Source organism: Antechinus flavipes, chromosome 4 (genome assembly GCF_016432865.1).
Source record: "Antechinus flavipes isolate AdamAnt ecotype Samford, QLD, Australia chromosome 4, AdamAnt_v2, whole genome shotgun sequence".
Taxonomy (NCBI): domain Eukaryota; kingdom Metazoa; phylum Chordata; class Mammalia; order Dasyuromorphia; family Dasyuridae; genus Antechinus; species Antechinus flavipes.
The window spans coordinates 103,397,754-103,419,432 of record NC_067401.1 but is presented as its reverse complement, the minus strand read 5'-3'; the positions used below and the strand labels follow the sequence as shown (position 1 = coordinate 103,419,432).

The window sequence follows — 21,679 nt, the reverse complement described above, 5'->3', positions numbered from 1 at the left end:
AGTGGATGCCCATCAGTTGGGGAATGGCAGGTGAATGTTATGGAATATTATTGTTCTATAAGAAACGATCAACACGATGACTTCAGAGAAGCCTGGAGAGACTTATATGAACTATGCTAAGTGAGATGAGCAGAACTAGGAGATCATTGTACATGGCAATAACAAGATTATGGGATGATGAGTTCTGACGAATGAGGCTCTTTTCAACAATGAGATGATTCAGGCCAATTCCAAAAGACTTATAATGGTGAGAGATCTGCACCCAGGGAAAAGAATGTGGGGATTGAATGTGGATCACATAGTATTTTCACTTTTTTTGTTATTTGCTAGCTTTTTGCTTTTTATTTTTCCTGTTTGATCTGACTTTTCTTGTGCAGCATGATAAATGTGGAAATAAGTACAGAAGATTGTACATGTTTAAAATACATTGCGGGGAAGAGCGGGAAAAAAAATCTGGAACACAAGATTTTGCAAGAATGAATGTTGAAAACTACCTTTGCAAATATTTTGAAAATAAAAAAGCTATTTTTTTTAAAAGAAAGAAGTCTAATATTTACAAATTAAACACTAAAAAAATGGAAAAAATGAAATGTAATCATTACAGATTAAAAAGAGTTGGCTATTACATATAATTTACTCTTCATATGTTGGTATCATCATTTTTCAAAATTTTCATATACTCTATCATTCAAATCCTATAGCCCCTTAGGGTCCAGAAAGACAAGTAAAATCCCCATTTTTTTAGAAGCTCCAATAGACTAATAATAATAACTATTAGAATTTACATAATTCTTTAACATCTATAACAATGAAGATACTGAGGCTGAAAAAAAGTTAAATTTGTCCAGAATCACAAAATCACAAACAAACAGTTAATGTTTCAGGCAAGATTTGAACTCAGGTCTTCCTGACTCTATATCTATTCACTTTACTCACTGAACCATATAGTTAAATTACCTGCTAAAGGTAAAAAAATCTAGTAAGTAGCATGACTAATATAGGACGAGGTCTTCTAAAAACTGAACTAAGCACACATTCCTAAATATGTTAATGTCCTAAAAGTCCTAAACAGAAGGAAATCAAAATGATACTTACTGGTCTCACTTTATCCAAAAGAGGCATTCCTTTGCTTTGAACAGCATGAAATTGTAACTGGTTAAATTCTGTGGCAATTCTCTCTAAAATCTGTCCAGTCAAAAGTGGGCTAAAAACAAAACAATTAAAGGAAGACTTTATAATATATAAAATGTAATAAATTCATTGTTTTTTCTCATCTCTTATTTTTTTAAAAAAAATCTATATTGTTACTTTGGTTAATTTATCATTTAAAAACAATAGAATATCAACAAAGACATCTGAATACACAAAAATGAAAAATGATTGCTCAGGAGTCTATAAATACTATTACTTACAATTTACATTTTAAAATATGGAAGTTAACATTGAAAAACTACTCCTACTCTTCAGAATTCTATTTTTTTCTGGACATTTTTTCAAAATTTGTAACTATTAAAAATATTATATATAACTTATCTTGCATAGTTGTAATCAATGTATATATTACTAGTTTTCTTTTCCCATTTCTAATGATCTTTTATCTATATCCAACTATTTAAGATGCTAAACTAGAAAATTATTTCTCTTTCTCTGAATTTTTTCCAACTTACTAAAATTCAATATGGGCAGAGCATTTTGTTAATTTCTATGATAAATGCCAAAGAAATAGCCAACAGTTTTAATACACTGAATTGAACTATAGAGGGACAGAAATTAAGACTAGAACTAGAATTGTAGACTATAAAGTGAACAACTGTTTTTGATTTTTACATGTTTATGTCATTCTTTTTCTATTTGTCACTTCTGCCTTTTTCCCCAAACATTCTTTTACCATACTACTCCATACTATTCATAGCTACCATTTATTTAGTGCTTTAATGTTTGAAAATATGTATTATTTGTATCATACATTACATGTATCATCTTCTCTGACCCTCACAATAAATCTGTAAGGTCTACACATAACTGTCCAAGACACTAAACTGGAAAGAAGTCACAAATGTGAATTAGGGGATGAAGATCCTCTCCAGGAAAATAATAGTTCAAGATAAGAGCATTGAATGTTCTCGATAATTTACAATTATATTTCCAGACTTATTATATTCAACTTTTTTAGGCAATCAAGTGGATTCAAGAAAAAACGAGTTAAAATTTAGGTAGAAGATGAACTAGGTCACTATCATTAGAATAATTACTTTATTTGATATTCTACAAAACCCATCAAAGAAAATTTATTGCACAGTACATTTTCAGTAAAATTATTACAAGCAAGATGACAATTTGCCACAAGAACACCATGAGGCCACTCACTCCATCAGCAATTGTGGTTGCTACTACAACTGCTTGAAATAAGCAATTAAATCATAAAATAGCAACCACTTAAAAATACAGAATTTTTCCTATACCTCTAGGGTAGAGGAGACATTGTAGATTCATGAAGGCTTCGCTTTCCTAATATCCTGTAATTTAAAAATTTTTCTATTGCCAAAACTCCAATTTTTTGAAAATAGGATGTTTTTTCACTGGTTTTCATAGCCAAATAACTTATCATTTAGAGGCCAGACAAGGGTGATAAATCTCTCTATACTTAAGATAATCCTCAGACAACTGACAATCCAAAAACGAAATCCAACAATCAAAGAGAAAAAGGAAAGGGTCACTGCAAGCCTCCATTACCAAATTTTCAACCAATCATAATGTTCCCTCAACTCTATGATGTCACTCCCTGGGTTCTGGTTCTTTGTTCTGTACTCCCCAAAATCTAGAAAAGGAGAGCTGTCTGGCTGTTCAGGGACTTTGGCATAACAAGAAGCATGCCTCTGTTAATAACTGTTATCTTGCAATTATAATCACAAGTATTAATTCATAAGATGATCTACTTTAAAGCTGTTTCCTTACAAATGACCAGCAGGATGAATACAGAGAGGACTGGCGAGACAGAACCAGGAGATCATTATATACCTCAACAACGATACTGTTTGAGGATGTATTCTGATGGAAGTGGATCTCTTCGATAAAGAGAGCCTTAATTGATCAAAGATGGACAGAAGCAGCTACACCCAGAGAAAGAACACTGGGAAATGAATATAAACTGCTTGCATTTTTGTTTTTCTTCCCAGGTTATTTATACCTTCTGAATTCAATTCTTCCTGTGCAACAAGAAAACTGTTCAGTTCTGCACACATATATTGTATCTAGGATATACTGTAACCCATTCAACATGTAAAGGACTCTTGCCATCTGGGGGAAAGAGTGGAGGGAGGGAGGGGGAAAATTGGAACAGAAGTGAATGCAAGGGATAATGCTGTAAAAAATTACCCTGGCATGCGTTCTATCAATAAAAAGTTATTAAAAAAAAAAAAAGCTGTTTCCTTACTTTAACAATTCAGTTCTTATTACTATATCTTTTGAATAATTTTTTGTTTTGTTTACAGACTGGAAGATTAGGGAGATTTATAGACTTATTAATTCACCATCTTTCAGGTTCACAAAAATGAAATTGAAGTATAAGCAATACCTGTAGTTACCATTCTAAATTAATGAAGATACTATCTTCTCAATCAGGCTCAGACCTGACTCGTCTCACATATGTGTGTGTGTATCTGATACATTTTCTCCTTCTCTCCCCTCACATAGTTGCCATAATGGTGTATCACCTAATACATGGACTACTGCAATTATCTTCTGCTTGGTCTCCCTGTATCAAGTCTTTCTGCAACCTACGCAGAATTCTAATGATCATATTTTCTCTAAATATACCCAGCAAGGGATAACTGGAAATTAGTATGGCAGAAATTAGGCAAGGACCCACACTTAACACCACATACCAAGATAAGATCAAAATGGGTCCATGACCTAGGCATAAAGAACGAGATTATAAATAAATTAGAGGAACATAGGATAATTTATCTCTCAGACTTGTGGAGGAGAAAGAAATTTGTGACCAAAGATGAACTAGAGACCATTACTGATCACAAAATAGAAAATTTTGATTATATCAAATTAAAAAGCCTTTGTACAAACAGAACGAATGCAAACAAGATTAGTAGGGAAGCAACAAACTGGGAAAACATCTTTACAATTAAAGGTTCTGATAAAGGCCTCATTTCCAAAATATATAGAGAACTGACTCAAATTTATAAAAAATCAAGCCATTCTCCAATTGATAAATGGTCAAAGGATATGAACAGACAATTTTCAGATGAAGAAATTGAAACTATTACCACTCACATGAAAGAGTGTTCCGAATCACTATTGATCAGAGAAATGCAAATTAAGACAACTCTAAGATATCACAACACACCTGTCAGATTGGCTAAGATGACAGGAGAAAATAATGATGAATGTTGGAGGGGATGCGGGAAAACGGGGACACTGATGCATTGTTGGTGGAGTTGTGAACGAATCCAGCCATTCTGGAGAGCAATCTGGAATTATGCCCAAAAAGTTATCAAACTGTGCATACCCTTTGATCCAGCAGTGTTTCTATTGGGCTTATACCCCAAAGAGATACTAAAGAAGGGAAAGGGACCTGTATGTGCCAAAATGTTTGTAGCAGCCCTGTTTGTAGTGGCTAGAAACTGGAAAATGAATGGATGCCCATCAATTGGAGAATGGCTGGGTAAATTGTGGTATATGAATGTTATGGAATATTATTGCTCTGTAAGGAATGACCAGCAGGATGAATACAGAGAGGCTTGGAGAGACCTACATGGACTGATGCTAAGTGAGATGAGCAGAACCAGGAGATCATTATACACTTCGACAACGATATTGTATGAGGATGTATTCTGATGGAAGTGGATTTCTCTGACAAAGAGACTTAACTGAGTTTCATTGGATAAATGATGGATAGAAACAGCTACACCCAAAGAAGGAATATTGGGAAATGAATGTGAACTATTTGATTTTTGATTTTCTTCCTGAGTTATTTTTACCTTCTGAATCCAATTCTCCCTGTGCAGCGGGAGAACTGTTCAGTTCTGCAAAGTGTATTGTATCTAGGATATACTGCAACATATTTAACATATATAGGACTGCTTGCCATCTTGGGGGGGGGGGGAGGAGGGAGGGAGGGGAAAAAACGAAACATAAGTAATTTCAAGGGATAATGCTGTGTAAAAATTATCCTGGCATGGATTCTGTCAATACAAAGTTATTATTAAATAAAATTAAATTAAAAAAAATATACCCAGCAAGCCAGAGGTGCCACTCATCACACTGGTAAAACTGATAAAAAAAGGAAAATTCCAAATGCTAGAGGGGTTATGAGAAAACAAATACACAAATGCATTGCTGGTGGAGCTGTGAACTTGTCCAAATTTTCTAGAAAGCAATTTAGAACTGTCCAAAATGCTATTAAACTGTGCATATATTCTGACTCAGCAAAACTGCAACTAGATCTATAGCCTAGAGATCAAAGACAGAGGAAAAAGACCCACACGTACAAAATTATTCATAGTAGCTCTTTAATAATAGTCAAAAAAAAAAAAAAAAAAACCTTCTAAGTGAGGGAGTGCCCATCAATCATGGAATGGCCGAACTACTTGTGGTATATGAAAATGATGGGATACTACTGTCCTGTAAGAAATGGTGGAGTTTCAAAGAAAATTGGGAAGACTTACATGAATTTATACAAAATAAAATTTACACAACAAGAAAACAATTTATACAACAACATTACAAAGAGAAACAACTTTGAAATAGAAACTCTGAACAACAAAACAAATAACTACAATTTTTTGGAGCTCTCATAATGAAACATGCTACCTACCTGAAAATAGAGACATGAGGGACTTGGAATGTAAATGGAAACTTTTTTTTTAATATAGCTAATGCAAGAATTCTTTGGTTTGACTACATAGTTTTGTAAGAGGTTTTGTTTTTCTTGCTTTCTAATGGGTGGGGGAGGGAGAAGTGAGAGGGGAAGAATTTGGAAATTTAAAAAGTTAAACTGAATTTTAAAAAATATATACATTTGAATATTACACCAAAGTCACTAATTTTTAACATCTGCTTTTAAAAAAATATCCATCCTTAATTTTCTGTTCTCTTTCATATTTTCCTTGATTCCTCAAAGATTATTGACTACTTCAATGACTGATTCTGTAAGATCTTTTCAGCATCCTGTGTATAATTCATTTAAGATTCAGAAGAACTTCTTTTAAAATTGTGAGATTCTATCTTACATCTTACATCTTCATATATCTTATTTTTCAATTCCCTCTTCCATCTTTTCTGACACAAAATCATTCTTTGACAAACATGGAAACAAATGAAAAAAAAAAAGAGCAATATATTTTGTCATAGCTGTCAAACAATTTTCCCATTTGCTTTAAATGGTAATTCTGTTCCCTGACCCCCTTGTTTTCCTCCTCTTACTCTGAATATACTTAAACTGTCCATTTTGTTTTTTTAAATAATTTCTCAGATCTCAGCTCAATTTGGGCTTTATCTTTCCAGTCAAGTGTTCCAGCTCCATTGTAGTCTTTTATCCTTTTTTTGTAGCTATGTGCTCCTATTTTTTATCTCTCATACTTAACCTCCTTGAATATGACTTTGAAGATCTTTGTTAACTACATTAGCCTATTTATATCCTTTAATGTACATAATACATTAAATGTTTGTGAAGGTAAATTACCAAGAGAGATGGCACCAGAAGAGGGTTCAGAGTCCTACCTTTAAGACTCATAGATTTGCATGACCCTGAGCAAATCACATAGCCTTTCAGTGTTAGAAGATAAATCTCTAATAAGATTAAAAATAGTAGAATAATTGTTTATCTATATTGGTAAAAGATATTTCCTTTGTGCAAATTCTCTATTCCAATGAAGTCACTGGACTGGGCCAAACTCAATAATTTCAGCCAATTTAGCAAAATGGGAAAAAAGCTAGAAACACAGGATAAAAGAGCCCTAATGGGCTGTCAAATGCACTAACTTCACTAACTATGACCACTAACATGCATGAAATCATGGATTCTTTGGATATGTTATTAATATTATTATTTCTTGTCAGAATTATTCCCAGTTTTATCCTAATAATGTCATTCTTAAAATTTTCTATCCCTCAAACTACCTTTATTTTTAAAGTTTCTATCACAGAATTACACCTATCTCTTTTCTATTTTCTGAAGGTGTGAGAAAACATATAACAACTTTGGTATAATCTATGAAGAGTTAAAATACTGAAACACCTGAAAACAATCTTTTCCTACATGTCCTTTAGCTGATTACCACTATTAAATACTCACTAAGTGAAATAACCAGGCCCCAAAATGATGCAAGAGAATATTATAGAGGAAACTAAAGGCATTTTATTCCCTGCCCTTAGGAGAAACATGACTGACTTATCTAAAAAAGAAAAAAAGAAAAAGGAAAAAAAAAAAAAAAAAAAAGACTTACAGAAAAAGCAAGGGCACAGGAAAGCTAGCAATTAAAGTATATTTATCAAAGATCCTCCATGTGTTAGGACGTTGGTCTAAGAGATCCAGCAACAGAATACAAGGAATGATGAATATGCCAACATACATGTCAAATAATAACCTCTAATTTTTTTATATCATCTTTTACATATAGGTCTCATATCCATGTGGAGTTTATTGTAGTGTGTGTGTGTGTACAGACACACACACACACACACACACACACACACACACACACTACAATACATATTATATAATACCATTCTTAATGAACAGTGGGCTACTGAATTCAAGTGCTACTGATTGTGTTATAATGATCAACTTTTCTGTTTTTAAACCAATAACAAATCATTTTGTGGAAACAGACAAGCCAGCCTCCATTCCCTCTTCTAGAAATATTAAATGATTTAAAATTATCTTAATCTGAAGCCCACTGATTAATCTGGAAGAGAAATTTTATCAGATATCTTTAACTATTAATTTTGAAATAATATCCTTCTCACTCTCCAGATCAGCATAGAAAAAGACTCAAAACTGATGTAATTAATAAGGGGAAGAAGCCTTTAAATGATTCTCTATGACTAGATTAAGATAATGATCCACCTAAGAGAAGGAAGCAGTACATAACTTTAGTTAACGTAAATTAGGATGGCACAGACCACTTGGAAGTGAGAATCCCTGAACCCAGTGATCAATAAGAGATGGCTTTAGGAAAACAATTCTCTAGGATATGGCAAAAAAATTAATTGACTATGGTTCTGTTTGATGAAGCAAATAGTTAACTGAACTGTTAGCTAATCTAGACCTTTGATCAATCTTGAATATGAAATATCCCTTGTACAAAAATCCTATAAATTGGGCCCTCAAAATAACTTCTTAGAAAGACATATGATGGTATGAAAGAACTCTTGTCAGTTTGAACATTTCTTGCTTTCAACTGAAAAAACTTGGAATAATCTAAAAATAAAAAAAATTGTCCCTGTAGGCTTGCGTCTACAATGCAGAGTATAGAATGCTCTTTGATAGTTCTGATGATTACTGTTTTATAACACAGTTTGAATTTTGTTGTCATTTTAACTCTATGTCTTTGGTAGTTTGACAAGTGCAGTACTAAAACTATAAATTAACTGGGGTAAATATTTTTAACTTTATTATGTTGCCTCTACCTGACTATGCAGAATGCTTATCAATTTTCAAGTGTTCTTTTATTTTCATATTTTGTAATTGTGTTTATGTCTTGACTTTCTAAATATTAATTCCTTCATATTATATGTATTTTGTAATTGTTTTTAATGAGATTTCTCTATAATTTCTTTTGGTTCATATTATTGTTAAGAGGAAATATTGACAAGGAGAGGGAGGATTTTGTATTTTACTTTCCTGAAGCTATTATCTATATTTTTCCTCTGATTTTCTAAATAATCCATCTTGTTATCTGTAAACAAGGATGACAATCTCTGCTATTATTTATGCCTTTAATTTCATCTTCAATTCTTTACTCTCACTCTCAATATTCACTCAGTTGCTAAGACCTATGAATTCTACTTTTCTTTTACCTATATATAACCCTTTTTCTCTTCCAATACTGCTACGTCCTGGTACTAAAGAGTAGGTCTAAATTGGGTCATGTCTTCTCCAGACTACCCTATCATCTCCATTCTCTCACTCATCTTTAATCTTTCCCTGCTACACTGGGGAACTTGTACTCTACTCTACAACTTGATCTCTGTATTCTATATTCTTTCTTATTATGTAAATAAAAACATATTTTCACTTTTTAGAATTGGTTAACTAAAAATCTTATCCTTCCTCATTCTGAGCGTGAAACTATAATGTGCCTCCAAAAGTAGAAGTCCAAACCCAGAACAAGATAAGGTTTTCAAATGACACACAATTACTGTTTTCCAACTACCCTTAGTGCCTCCTCAATCTAGAATCTCTTTCTGCAAGATATACCCCTTTGTTCCATTAGTGAGCTCTTCCTGCAGCTTCCATTTTGTAAAGAGGGTCTCAACCAGACCTCTCTTTGTGTCCTATGCTCCTATGTCAGGTACCTTCATCTTTCCCCCTACCTATTCTGCTCCTGAGTCCTTAACATAGTACCTGGCACATAGTAAGTACTTATTTCCTTCTTTCCTTCCTTTGTATCTTATAAAAGAAATAAATTTACATGCACATGTGCATACATGTATGTGCATGCATATACACATGTGTGTATGTATAAAAACATTCATTTTTGTGAAAGCTAGGAAAAATGAGATATTCAATCAACATAACTTTATTCTATAATAACTTGACATATGCAAAACTAACATTAATGTGAAAGAGAACTAATTATGAGAAATAAGATTCCAGGAGCAGGAATAAAACTGCCATCCCACTTGATAAAGCATAAATTCATAGCTTGACTGTTTCAGTTAGGAACCATACTATAATGGTCCAGATTTCCTGCAATGACATCAATAATAACTTATTCTTTCTGAAATAATTGGCACTGAGATCATGTAAGACCCAAATCAAATCTTCCAACTTCTCACAAATGGACCTATTTGCTTGAATACATTTTGGGCTTTCTCCCAAACTGTGCTTTCACATATCCCTGCCTAGGGGACTGTTTTTTCTTCTGAGTCAAAGATTGCTAAATCTTTAAAGTTCAACTCAATCATATCTATTCTGTGTTCAATGGCCAATTCAACTGGAAGCAATCATTTCATTCTCCAAAATCTGATAGGATCTACTCTAGGTACCATTTAGATATAAATTAGATATTTATGATCTTCCTGCTAGCTATTTTATATATATATATATATATATATATATATACATATGTGTGTGTGTGTGTATATATATATATATATCTCCTTCTCAAATTGACTACTGAAGATAAAGATTACACATTATGTCTTTATACATGTCTAAAAATGTTTTGCACATAGTACTCAATAAAAATTTGGTTACTTAAGGAGTAAGAGGAATTGTCTTGTTCTCATTTATATTATATCAAGACTATTGAGAGAGCTCTTAATATCAGTAACATAATCTTAGAAAGTGTAGACACAGAAATGCTACTGCTTAAATGTTATACTAGTTTTAATAAAAATCTGTAAGTCATTTATCCATGAGTTTGAGTGGTATATAAGAGCTCATACACCTTACTGTCTTATGCTAATTTGTCACTTTTCTGCTTTTATGATAAAAATAAATATCTTCTAAGTTGTTTCCCATCATGTTAATACAGGGATTCTTAGTATCCAAAGGATATTTTGATACATTTTGGAGAGGAGAGGTCTATGAACCTGAATGAGGAAAAAAAAATACATTTCTATTTCAATACAATTTGCTTCCTTTATTATCCTCTCTATTTTATTTTATGTATTTAAAAATATTATTATGAGAAAGGGTCTTTAGGCTTTTATCAGATTAACAACGCAACCATGATACAAAAAAAGTTAAAATCCTAGTTCTAGTGTTATAATCTCTTAGAAATCTTTTAGATGGTTATCAGAAATTAGTACGAATGTTTATTAAGTTGCACATTATGCTTATTACATTAATAACAGTTGCCCTATTCACCACTTTACAGTCAAGGTACATTAATCTTCATTTAAAAAGTTTTTTATTGGGGCAGCCAAGATGGAAGAAAGTATACATAACTTTGGCTGAGCTCTTCCTGGGTTCCTTCAGAATTAATACTAAGTCAAGCATCTTAATGGATTTTGGAGGGATAGAACCCACAAATATTTGGAGTATAACAAATTTCCAGCAGAAGATATCTTGGAAGATTTCAGGAAAGGTCTGTCTCAATTGGGCAAAGGGGAACATAGCCCAGCACAAGTGCACCGGGGAGGCCCAGGGCAGAGGGCTCTGAGCAGGGAATATAGGGGGAGGCTCTTAGCCAAAATACAGCAGCATTGGATAGTTCAGCACAGTAAATCAGCAGATTACCTCTGAAACCTCCAACACAACTACAGAAGGCAAATAATGAGCTGTGAACCCCAGTATAACAGGCGAGACTTGGCCAGGCCTACAGAAAAAAGTCTATAGCACCAGCCTCAGCACAGCATAAAGCCTGAGACAAATCTCCCCTATGCCTCAGAAGCAGATCTCAACCTTTAAAATTGAGCAAAAAAACAAAAAGAGGTCTGATGATAGATAGCTATTATGGAGACAGGGAAGAACAGAACCCAAATGCTAAGGTTGCTAAAGGCAAAATGCCTCCAGATGAAGTCTCAAAGAGAGATATGAATTGGTTTCCAACTTAAAAGGTTCTCTTGGAAGAATTCAAAAAGGATCTTAAAAGAGTCAGAAGAAAACTAGGAAAGGAAATGAGAATTTTGCACAAGATTTTGGAAAAGGAAACACAGAAACTGACTGAAGAGAACAACTCCTTTAAAAATAGAATTGGTGAAATGGAAAAAAAAAATCCAACAAACAAAACAACTCCTTTAAAAGTACAATTGGCCAAGTGTAAAAGGGGATAAAAATAACTAACTGAAGAAAATAATTCACTAAAAATTAGAATTGGATAAATGAAAGTAATGATATAATGAGACATCAAGAATCACTCAAATGAAATTAAAACTAAAAAAAAAAAAAAAAAAAAAAAAAGAAAATGTAAAACACCTCATTGGAAAAACAACTGACCTGGAAAATAGATCCAGAAGAGACAACTGAAGAATTATTGAATTACCTGAAAACCATAATGAAAAAAAGAGTCTGGACAACATTTTTCATCAAGGAAAACTGCCCTGATATCTTAGAACCAGAGGGTAAAATAGCCATTGAAAGAATCCACTGATCATCATCTGAAAGAGATCCCAAAATAAAAACTCCAAGGAATATTGTAACTAAATTCCAGAATTATCAGATCTAGGAGAAAATATTGCAAGCAGCCAGAAAGAAACAATTCAAATACCGAGGAGCCACAATCAACATTACGCAGGATCTAGCAGCTTCTACTTTAAAGGATCAAAGTCCTAGAAAAAGATATTCCAGAGGGCAAAGGAGCTGGGATTGTAGCTAAGAATCAACTACCTAACAAAACTAAGCATTATCTTTCTGGAGAAAAGATGGATATTCAATGAAATAGGGGATTTTCAATTATTTTTGATGAAAAGATAAGAGCTAAACCAAAAAACTGATCTTTAAATACAGAACTCAAGAGAAATATAACAAAGTATAAAGGGAAAGGGAAAAAATAAACTTTTTTAAAGATTAAAAAGCTTTCATCCCTACATGGGAAGATGATATGCATAACTCTTGAGAACTGGATCTTTGTTAAGTGTATACTTACAGGGTAGAGATGTAAGTTGACTGTAATGTGATGATATAAAAAAGAAACTAGGAGTGGAAAAGAGGATAGTACTGGAAGAAGAGGAAAAGGGAGATAAAATGGAGTAAAATTACATCACATAAAGAGACAAAAAATACCTATTACAGTTGAAGGAAAGAAGGGAGGAGGATGAACATTGTTTGAACCTTAATCTCATCAGATTTGGCTCAAAGAGGGAACACCATACATATTTAATTTGGTATATAAACTTGTCTCACCATATAGCGAAGTAGAAGGGGAAAGGGAAAAAGAGAGGGGGAGGTCAATAGAAGTGAGGGCAGAAGTAAAAGGGGAAAGGAATAAGAAAGAGGGAAGGGTCTGAAAAGGGGAAGGGCAGATTGAGGGAGATGGTGTCAAAAGCAAAACACTGGTGAGGAGGGAAAGGGAGAAAGGAAAGGGAAAAGTATAACTTGGGAAAAACAGGATGATGAAAAATACAGAGTTAGTAATTTAAACTGTGAATGCGAATGGAATGAACTCTCCCATAAAATGGAAATAGATAGCAGTCTGGATTAAAAGCCAGAATCTTACAATATGTTGTTTATGAGAAACACATTTGAAGCAGACAGATAATAAAGATTAAAGGTAAAAGGCTGGATCAGAGTCTATTATGCTTCAGTTGAAGTAAAATAAACAACAACAACAAAAAAAAAAAAACAGGGGTAGCAATCTTGATCTCAGATCAAGCAAAAGTAAAAAACAGATCTAATTAAAAATGATAAGGAAGATACTATATCTTGCTAAAGGGTATCATAGATAATGAGGTAATATCAATACTAAACATATCTGCACCAAGTAATATAGCATCCAGATAACACTTTAGGGAAGAAATTAAGAGAGTTGTAAGAAGAAATAGGCAGTAACAAGTTTTTATAGACTAATCAAAATATTTTAAAATCAGCAACAAACCTAGAGTATTCTAGTCTGACAAATGTATCATGCCCCAAAGGTCAACAAGGACTGTATAAATCAAGAGGAGAAATTTCAGAGACAAAGGTCTTACAGCAAAAACATTCTATTTTTCATTTCCTGATGTCAGGATGAGAACTTCTAGACTATAATTGCTGTGAAAAGTTAGGTATAGGAGATGTAATTCAAATGACATATTTTAAAACATTGAGAATATTATCTAAATGTCAAAAACCTAAACTTTTAATATTACGAATTTTAAAAGTTCATGTAGGTCCATTTTGTTCTTTATTTTAGTAAGCCACAACTTAAAAGACTGTGATAAGCTAATTATGATTGGCATTATAGTTTAAAAAATTTTATGAATACATTTGGAAAAGACTATCTTACATATTTACCTGCTTGCTTCTAAAGAAGATGTCTCCTTAGAATTTTGGGAATTTAATATTTTTTCAATTTTCTCAACTGAGCGAATAACTTGAATAAGTCTTAATACACACATCTGTAAAGAATAAAGCAAAAAAGAAAGAAATCTTTTCATGATGTTTTAACTTTGTTACCTTACTTCCTGTGTCTAACCTCAGAACTAGACTTCAGGGTGATGTTTGTTCAATCAAAACTTTTGAATTATGATTTTCTATGTCAACATTTGTCATTGAAAATACAAAGATATATTGACTTTCTACAAGAAATATATATTTCCTGTTTCGTTACAGCACAATAAATTTATTATTACAACAAATGCTGACATTCCTTATTCCTCAAATTTTTCTATCCTTGCTTCTCTCACCCTTCCTTTTTCTTTTTTTTTTGCCAAAGTAGTTGTGGTTAAGTGACTTACTGAGGGTCACACAGCTAGTAAGGGTTAAGTGTCTGAGGCTGAATATGAATCCATATTCTCCTGACTCCAAGGCCCGGGCTCTATCTATTATGTCATCTAGCTGCCCTCCCCCTAATTTTCTAACCATGAATTTTTCTATCTTAATTTTTCTGAGTTCCTTTAATTTTAACTGTGCTTATTTTCTTGTTAGATCTTTCTCTATGCATATATGCACTAAGTATATATCAAGAAGCGTAACTATAACCATCAAATTCACAAGTACACGTGGGAGTAAATAGATATAATTTTATAGACAGTCTTTATTATATTAAGTTTAACTAAAGTTAAGCACTTTCTAAATAGCTGAAACAGACCGAAAGAAGTATATTGAAGAGATGCATAAAAACACTATCTTTATAAAAGATAAGCTTTGTGACATGGATAAGAGCTAATAAGAACAAAATGATCAGAAATAAGTAGATAGCTAAGTCAAGATTTGTTTTCTTCCCAGTTTTAGGAAAGTTTACGTGTGTGTGTGTGTGTGTGTGTATGAGTGTGTGTCTGTGTCTGTGTGTGTGTATTTTCTCTACTTTTTCCTCTTGGGGAGTTGCTGTTGGAAAGTCCCTTTAGCAATGAAATTTGGCAATCATTCTGCAGTTATTTTTTCTCTATGTCATACTTTTTAGATGTTCAACATCTATAATTCCAAGGGGTTTTAAATCCAGATAGTAATCCTCCTAGGCTTCTATGATCAGATGAGATTATGTGTCTTCAGGTGATATGGCTATAGACATTGATAAATAAGATTTTTGTGGAAGATATCTCACAGCATGGTTTTTTGGAAAGATCACTACGTTAAGATGTGAGACTTGAGTTTTATTCCTAGTCCTGCACTTGTGTAACTTTAGATAACTCACATATCTCTTATTCCATTTCTTCATACACAAAATTAAGAAGTCATTACTGTGTTGAGTCCATAGGGATGTTACTTAATCTCTCTTTGTGTCAGTTTTCTTATCTGAACAATGGGATATTACCTGATATACTTACCTTACAGAAGAAGTCCTCAAACTACAGCCCGCAAGCCAGATGCAGCAGCTGAGGACGATTATTCCCCTCACCCAGGGATATGAAGTTTCTTTATTTAAAGGCCCACAAACCAAAGTTTTTGTTTTTACTCTAATCTGGCCCTCCAACAGTCTGAGGGACAGTGAACTGGCCCCCTATTTAAAAAGTTTGAGGACCCCTGCCTTACAGGGTTGTTAAGCATTTTGCAAAACTCAAAGACCTATGTAACTGTTAGCTACTATCATTATTATCAGAAATAGTAGTAACCTGAGGAAGTCTTGGTTTTATTCTAGCCCCAGATCCGTATTAATTAATTGTATGAGCTTAGGCAAATCACTTAACACCTATTTTTAACACTAGACATTTTTTTTCAATGTCAATCGACATCTGGACTAGATTTCTAAAAATTCTCTAATTTTATTATCTGACCTATTTACTATCTAATGTAAGATTAAACATATGAAGGGTTTTTTTTTTTTTTTAAGTATGAGAAAAATAGTATATAGGGAAAAGATCCTGAAAACATATGACAAAGAAGCCAGAGACTGCTGTATTTAAAAAAACAACAAAGCAAAGATGGGCAAGTTAATAAATAAAATTATAATACATCAACAACTAGTAAATTGCCTTGTTATTTTTCCTCTACTGCTATTCTTCTTAAAAAGATTTCAATGTGGCATTTTATATATTTGCACATACCTTTTTCCTTCTAATATCCTCTTGTTTAGACATTCGCTCATCAACTGCCCGAATTCCCTCACTGACAGTTGACTTAAGGCTCTTAAAAAAGAGGGAATAAGAGAAATTAAAAACAAATAAATCCATGGCTGAAACAAATGGAGTATAATATTAGCTTTTTACTTATTCAGTTACATAAGTATATGCTGAGAGCCTGTCAGCATTGTACCAGTACTATGAAAACACAAAGTATAAACTTTATAAAACCCAATTTTATATGATAGACAATAGTAGGGCAATTTAAATTACAGGAAGGGATGCTATACGTGACAATGGAGTTTTAGGAAAATTACGACTATAGAGGTGGAAAGTGGAACAGACCAAACAGGAAAGGAATTAGAAGATTATTTTGATAATCCTGATGGGAGGTAATTAATATCTGAATTAGAGTGACCAAGATGAAAAGAAGACTCTAAAAGACCTTAGTAAATGTAAAGAAAAAAACAAAAAGTTCACTTATTCAGCAAATATTAATCACATAAAACTATAAGCAATATATGGCAATAGGGAAAAAAGCTAAATAGACATAGTAGAGGAAAGTTAAGACATGTAAAAATAAAATAAAATACAAAATAAAATCTTAAATACTAAGAAAATAAAGTGGTGTCAGAGTAGATAAAAGAGGAATCATTTAATTTGGGGATGTGAATCAGTGAAGAATAAGAGGAAGAGATGATATTTAATTTGGATCTTAGAAGGAAAGGGGGAATGCAAAAAATGAAGATTTTATGAATAGGAATTCTAAGATTATGTATTAACATGAAGAAAAAGGGAAAGGAAAAGCAAGGATGTGTTCAGGAAATAGCACATAGAGAATATATGAGAAAACTCATAAATGGTATGAGATAAAGCAAATAGGGTTAGTTGGAATAGACTATATGGACTATATGGACTATAGGGAAAACCATATGGATGGTTTTGTCAAATCGGTAGAGAAAGTAACTTATCTATAAGATAAATTAAAGATAATGAACAAGAGGAAAGGCAGTAGCATTAAGGAGGATTAGGAAAGACTTCTAATTGAAGGGTAGACTTTAGCTGGCACTTGTATGAAACCAGGGACACCACAGACATAGGGAATTCTAGATGTGAGAGATGAGGAAAATATCTATATCAGAGATAGAATGTTTTGTTCAAGGAACAGCAAAAAGACCTATGTCACTGGATTATATGACATATGAGGGAAAGGAAAGGTGATATAAGAAAACTAGAAAGGTAGAAAAAGTGCATACTTTAAATCAGATTTTGTCTTGATGCTGAAGGTGATAGGGAACTACTGAAATTGAGTGAAAGTGAGGGTAGGGGGATGACATGGTCAGACCTGCATTTCAGGAAGAACATTCTGGCAAATGAGTAAAGCATAGAATGAAATGGATAGAGAAAAACAACAGGGAAACCAACCACTGGATTACTGCAGTAATCCCAGTGTCAGGGGATAACAGCCTGCACCAAAGTAGTGATAGAATTAGAGGAAAGAAAGAGACATATGTGACAGATGTTAATTAAGAAAATAAAACTGACAGGCTTTGGCAACAGATTGTATATGAGAAGTGAAAGACTGTGAAGAATTAAGAATGATACTAAGGTTACAAGCCTGGGTAACTGGGAAGATGATAGTAAACAGTTAACAGTAGAATTAGGGGGAAAAGGAAGGCTTGGGAGAAGAGGAGAGAGTAATGAACTCAATTTAAGTTTTACACAGATTTGAGTTTAAGATGTTTATAGGACATACAGTTTGAAATGCAAGACCAGGAAGTCTGGAGACGGCTTAGGAGTAGATATAAATAGATCTGAAAATCAGATCAGATTTCAATTGAATCTGGGGAAGATGATGAGGTCACCAAAGAAACCAGCATAGAGGAAAAGAAAAATTGAGCCCAGGACAGAACTTTTAGTGATACTCATCCTTAGTAGGCATCACCTGATGAATATCTGATAAAGGAGATATACAGAGGGAGCAGTCAGATGGGTTGGAGAACAAGGAGACTAGCATCATGAAAATGTAAAGAAGAGAGATCATCACGGAGATGATGTGACAATTAAGAAATAACTAAGAATCCTGAAGAAAACAATTCAACTGATTGGGTAGAAAATCACAATTTAAAAAAGTGAAAAATGCATGAGAAAAACAGACAAATGTAGAACATTTTCCCCAGCAGCTTGGCTATAAAAGGGAAGAGAAATAAAGAGTAATAATTTGAGAGGATGGCAGGATGAGTAAGGGTCTTTTTTATAAAGAATGGAGGGAAAAAAAAGAATGGAGAAGACTTGGTCATGAAACTATAATTTATAGTCAATATAAAATGGCATGCACTTTATAATTAGATCTAAAAAAAATTTAAGTACCTAACCGTTATAGACCAAAAATTTGGCCTGAAAAAAAAAAAAGGTTTTGACATATTTGATATTAACATAAACCAATTCAATAGCAATGCATATGACAAAACTAAACAAAAATGATACATTTAAGTATTTTTGGAAATAAATTCTTTCAGGGTTGGTACTGTTCCAATAATGACATTTTTAGATACCCATGAGTTTTAGGATCTTCAAGACTCTTCAACATTCCTCTTTGATATTAGAATTCTTTGGCAAAATCTCAGGGGAAGAGAAGAGGTTGGGGTAACAACATGGCCAAACCTTTCATCAGTAGCTTCTATAATCATTAAAACTTATAAAAAACAAAATTCACTACTCAGGAAAAAGATGAAGACTACTAATCTAAAGTAAATCTGATTATATGATATCCTTATATCTACTCAAGGACATAATTTTTAAAAGTAAGATTCCTATAATTTAATTCAAAGAATCTATAACACAAAGGACTCTATAAGATCAAATTGATCCCCAAAACGACCTCAACAAATCTAAGAAGAAATTAAAATTTTAAAAAGTATAAGGACTGTCCTCTAGCCTTTAATGACTGTGAATGTTCAGTAGCATATATGATATGATTAAGTAACAAAATATATGGACAATTATTTTACATATACATATACATATATACATACATATATATATGTTCTACCAGTGAAGCAGATAGCAAGAGATTTTTAGGTTTTCACTTTCATTTACAAAATCTGTTGCTTTCATTTTTCATCAAATCAAATTCTTAAAATTTGTGAAAACACTTCACAAGTAAGACAAAAACATTTCAAACAGAAGTGAGTGCAAAGGATAATGTTGTAAAAAATTAGTCATGGGCTCTGTCAATAAAAAGTTATAATTATTAAAAAAATTCATTTATGGATGGAACTATACTAATTTACCCAATTATTTCTCTACAAAATAATAAATATTCTATGCTTTACTATGTAGTGCCTTACTCATTATTTTATACCCACCATAACCTCTTCTCGTAACTGTCCCAAAGGCACAGAGAGCTGGTTGAGGGCTTTGTCCATGCCAACCTAAATGGGAAATTTTGTTAACAAACACACATTATAGTTATCAGGGGTAATAATTATGATGTCAACAAGAAAATAGTATTAAACTTATATTCACTTATTTTGAAATCTATATTCAATCTTCAATTCATCTTCTATATCAAAAAAATCTAATATTATATAATGCAGCAATCAAACTAACAGAAACATAATTTTCCAACTACTGTTACTGAATATGTCTTCCAACATAAACCATATGGCAACATAATAAAAATTGTTTTGTATGAAGCCTCAAAAATCAGAGAGAATGTGTGTCTGTGTCTGTGTGTGTGTGTGTGTGTGTGTGTGTGTGTGTGTGTGTGAGAGAGAGAGAGAGAGAGAGAGAGAGAAAGAGAGAGAGAGAAAGACAGAGAGAGAGAAATAACACACATTCAAAGAAGAAAAAGAGGTGAAGACGTGAAAATTGGGGTAAGGAAGGGGTAGAGAGAGAGAAAGGAGGGAATGAAACTAATTTGAAAAACAAATGGAAGAAATGTGCTTTTATTATTTACTTATGATAATCAACAACCAAAATATATTTTTAGAAAACTCTAGGCAAAATGGAGCAACTTATCACAAACATTTATTACATGATTATTATATACCAGGGCCCGTGTAAGCTCTGGGGAGACAAAAAGAAAAAAGTACTAGAAATAGAATATAGTAGAATAATCACTTGAAGAATTCAGCTCAATCTATTGGTACTTTAAGCTGTAAATTTCCAAAAGCAAAGAGAATAATCATTAATTTGAACTATCTCTAGAATTTAAAAAGAGCTAAGCTGATTTACTTTTGCTTTATCAGTAAAAGAAGAGTTTACAAGGCAAATTAAAATTCTAAAAAGGAAGGAGAACTACTCAAATATTATATCCTAATGCATTTGGACCTTTCCTTTTTTATGAGACTAGTTACATAAATTATTTAGAATAAGTCTCCTAAGAATATTTAAGGGTATATATTCCCTTAGCTTCATTCTAATTTAGCATTTATACCACGGCAAATTTCTTTTAAAATAATCTACATTTTCACTTTTTATTATTTTAGGCTGGTCCCCAATTTGACTGAGTCATTGAAGTTTTTACTTTTAATAAATGGAAAATTTCCCCCCAATAGTCATAAACATCATATATTGCCATTTAATAGAGTTCTAACTTTTATTTAGAGCTAACTGAAAAAGACAGAATATAGGAACCCATTTAAAGAAAAATAATTTTCAAATGCCTGAGTTTAAAAAAAAAGAAATTAAAATTTAATAAACTTAAAGCTTCTCTGTTAAGTAGGTACTTCAGACTTCCAAAATCAATCAAGAGTAGATGCTAGAATGGAAAATTTCAAACATAATATTACTCAGATAAAAATATTAAAAACTATATAGATATCCAACTTGAATGCTTACTAAGTTTGTTGAAAGATTGACAAAGTCTGCATAATCCTTATTAATGAGTTCTACCATGGCTGTTTTAAGAAGTTTGTAATAAAGTTCCAGATCATCTCTAAGTTCTTCCAATTGGACCCGTTTCCTACAGTCAGAAACAAAATGATCAACATCGAAGTCATCCTGAAAAACAAAAAACAACAGGATACAATATTTATTAAAATATCCAACATTCAAAGAAAGAAAATATTAAGATAAACAACAAAGAAAAAAATGCCTATTTCTGTGGGAAATTATATAGCTCTAAAGGAAAATCAATTAGAGCTCTCAGCAACATAAACAATAAAGACATTTACTTTCTGCAGATTTCAAAATGAGGCCATGTTAAACAAGAACACTCTTATTGTTACTTAAAATCTGCAAGTGCTTTTATTATTCAAATAAATGTGCCTCAACATGAGAAACAATTACACTGTGTTCTCTGGGACCAACATGGAAGATATAATGCTTCATAACTAGGTAGAAATGATTA

At 32.5% G+C, this 21,679-nt stretch overlaps 1 protein-coding gene across 2 annotated transcripts in view; it reads right to left on the bottom strand.

The window, feature by feature from the left end:
* Positions 1 to 21,679, bottom strand: part of COG2 (component of oligomeric golgi complex 2) — a 73,837-nt gene that overhangs the window by 36,784 nt on the left and 15,374 nt on the right. For both annotated transcript variants that reach the window (XM_051993627.1, XM_051993626.1), the window contains exons 2-6: positions 21,169 to 21,330; positions 19,692 to 19,757; positions 16,309 to 16,389; positions 14,120 to 14,223; positions 1,096 to 1,204 (exon numbers count right to left, since the gene is read on the bottom strand). In XM_051993627.1, the coding sequence (XP_051849587.1) occupies positions 1,096 to 1,204; positions 14,120 to 14,223; positions 16,309 to 16,389; positions 19,692 to 19,757; positions 21,169 to 21,330 (522 nt within the window). The remainder of the gene's footprint in view (positions 1 to 1,095; positions 1,205 to 14,119; positions 14,224 to 16,308; positions 16,390 to 19,691; positions 19,758 to 21,168; positions 21,331 to 21,679) is intronic.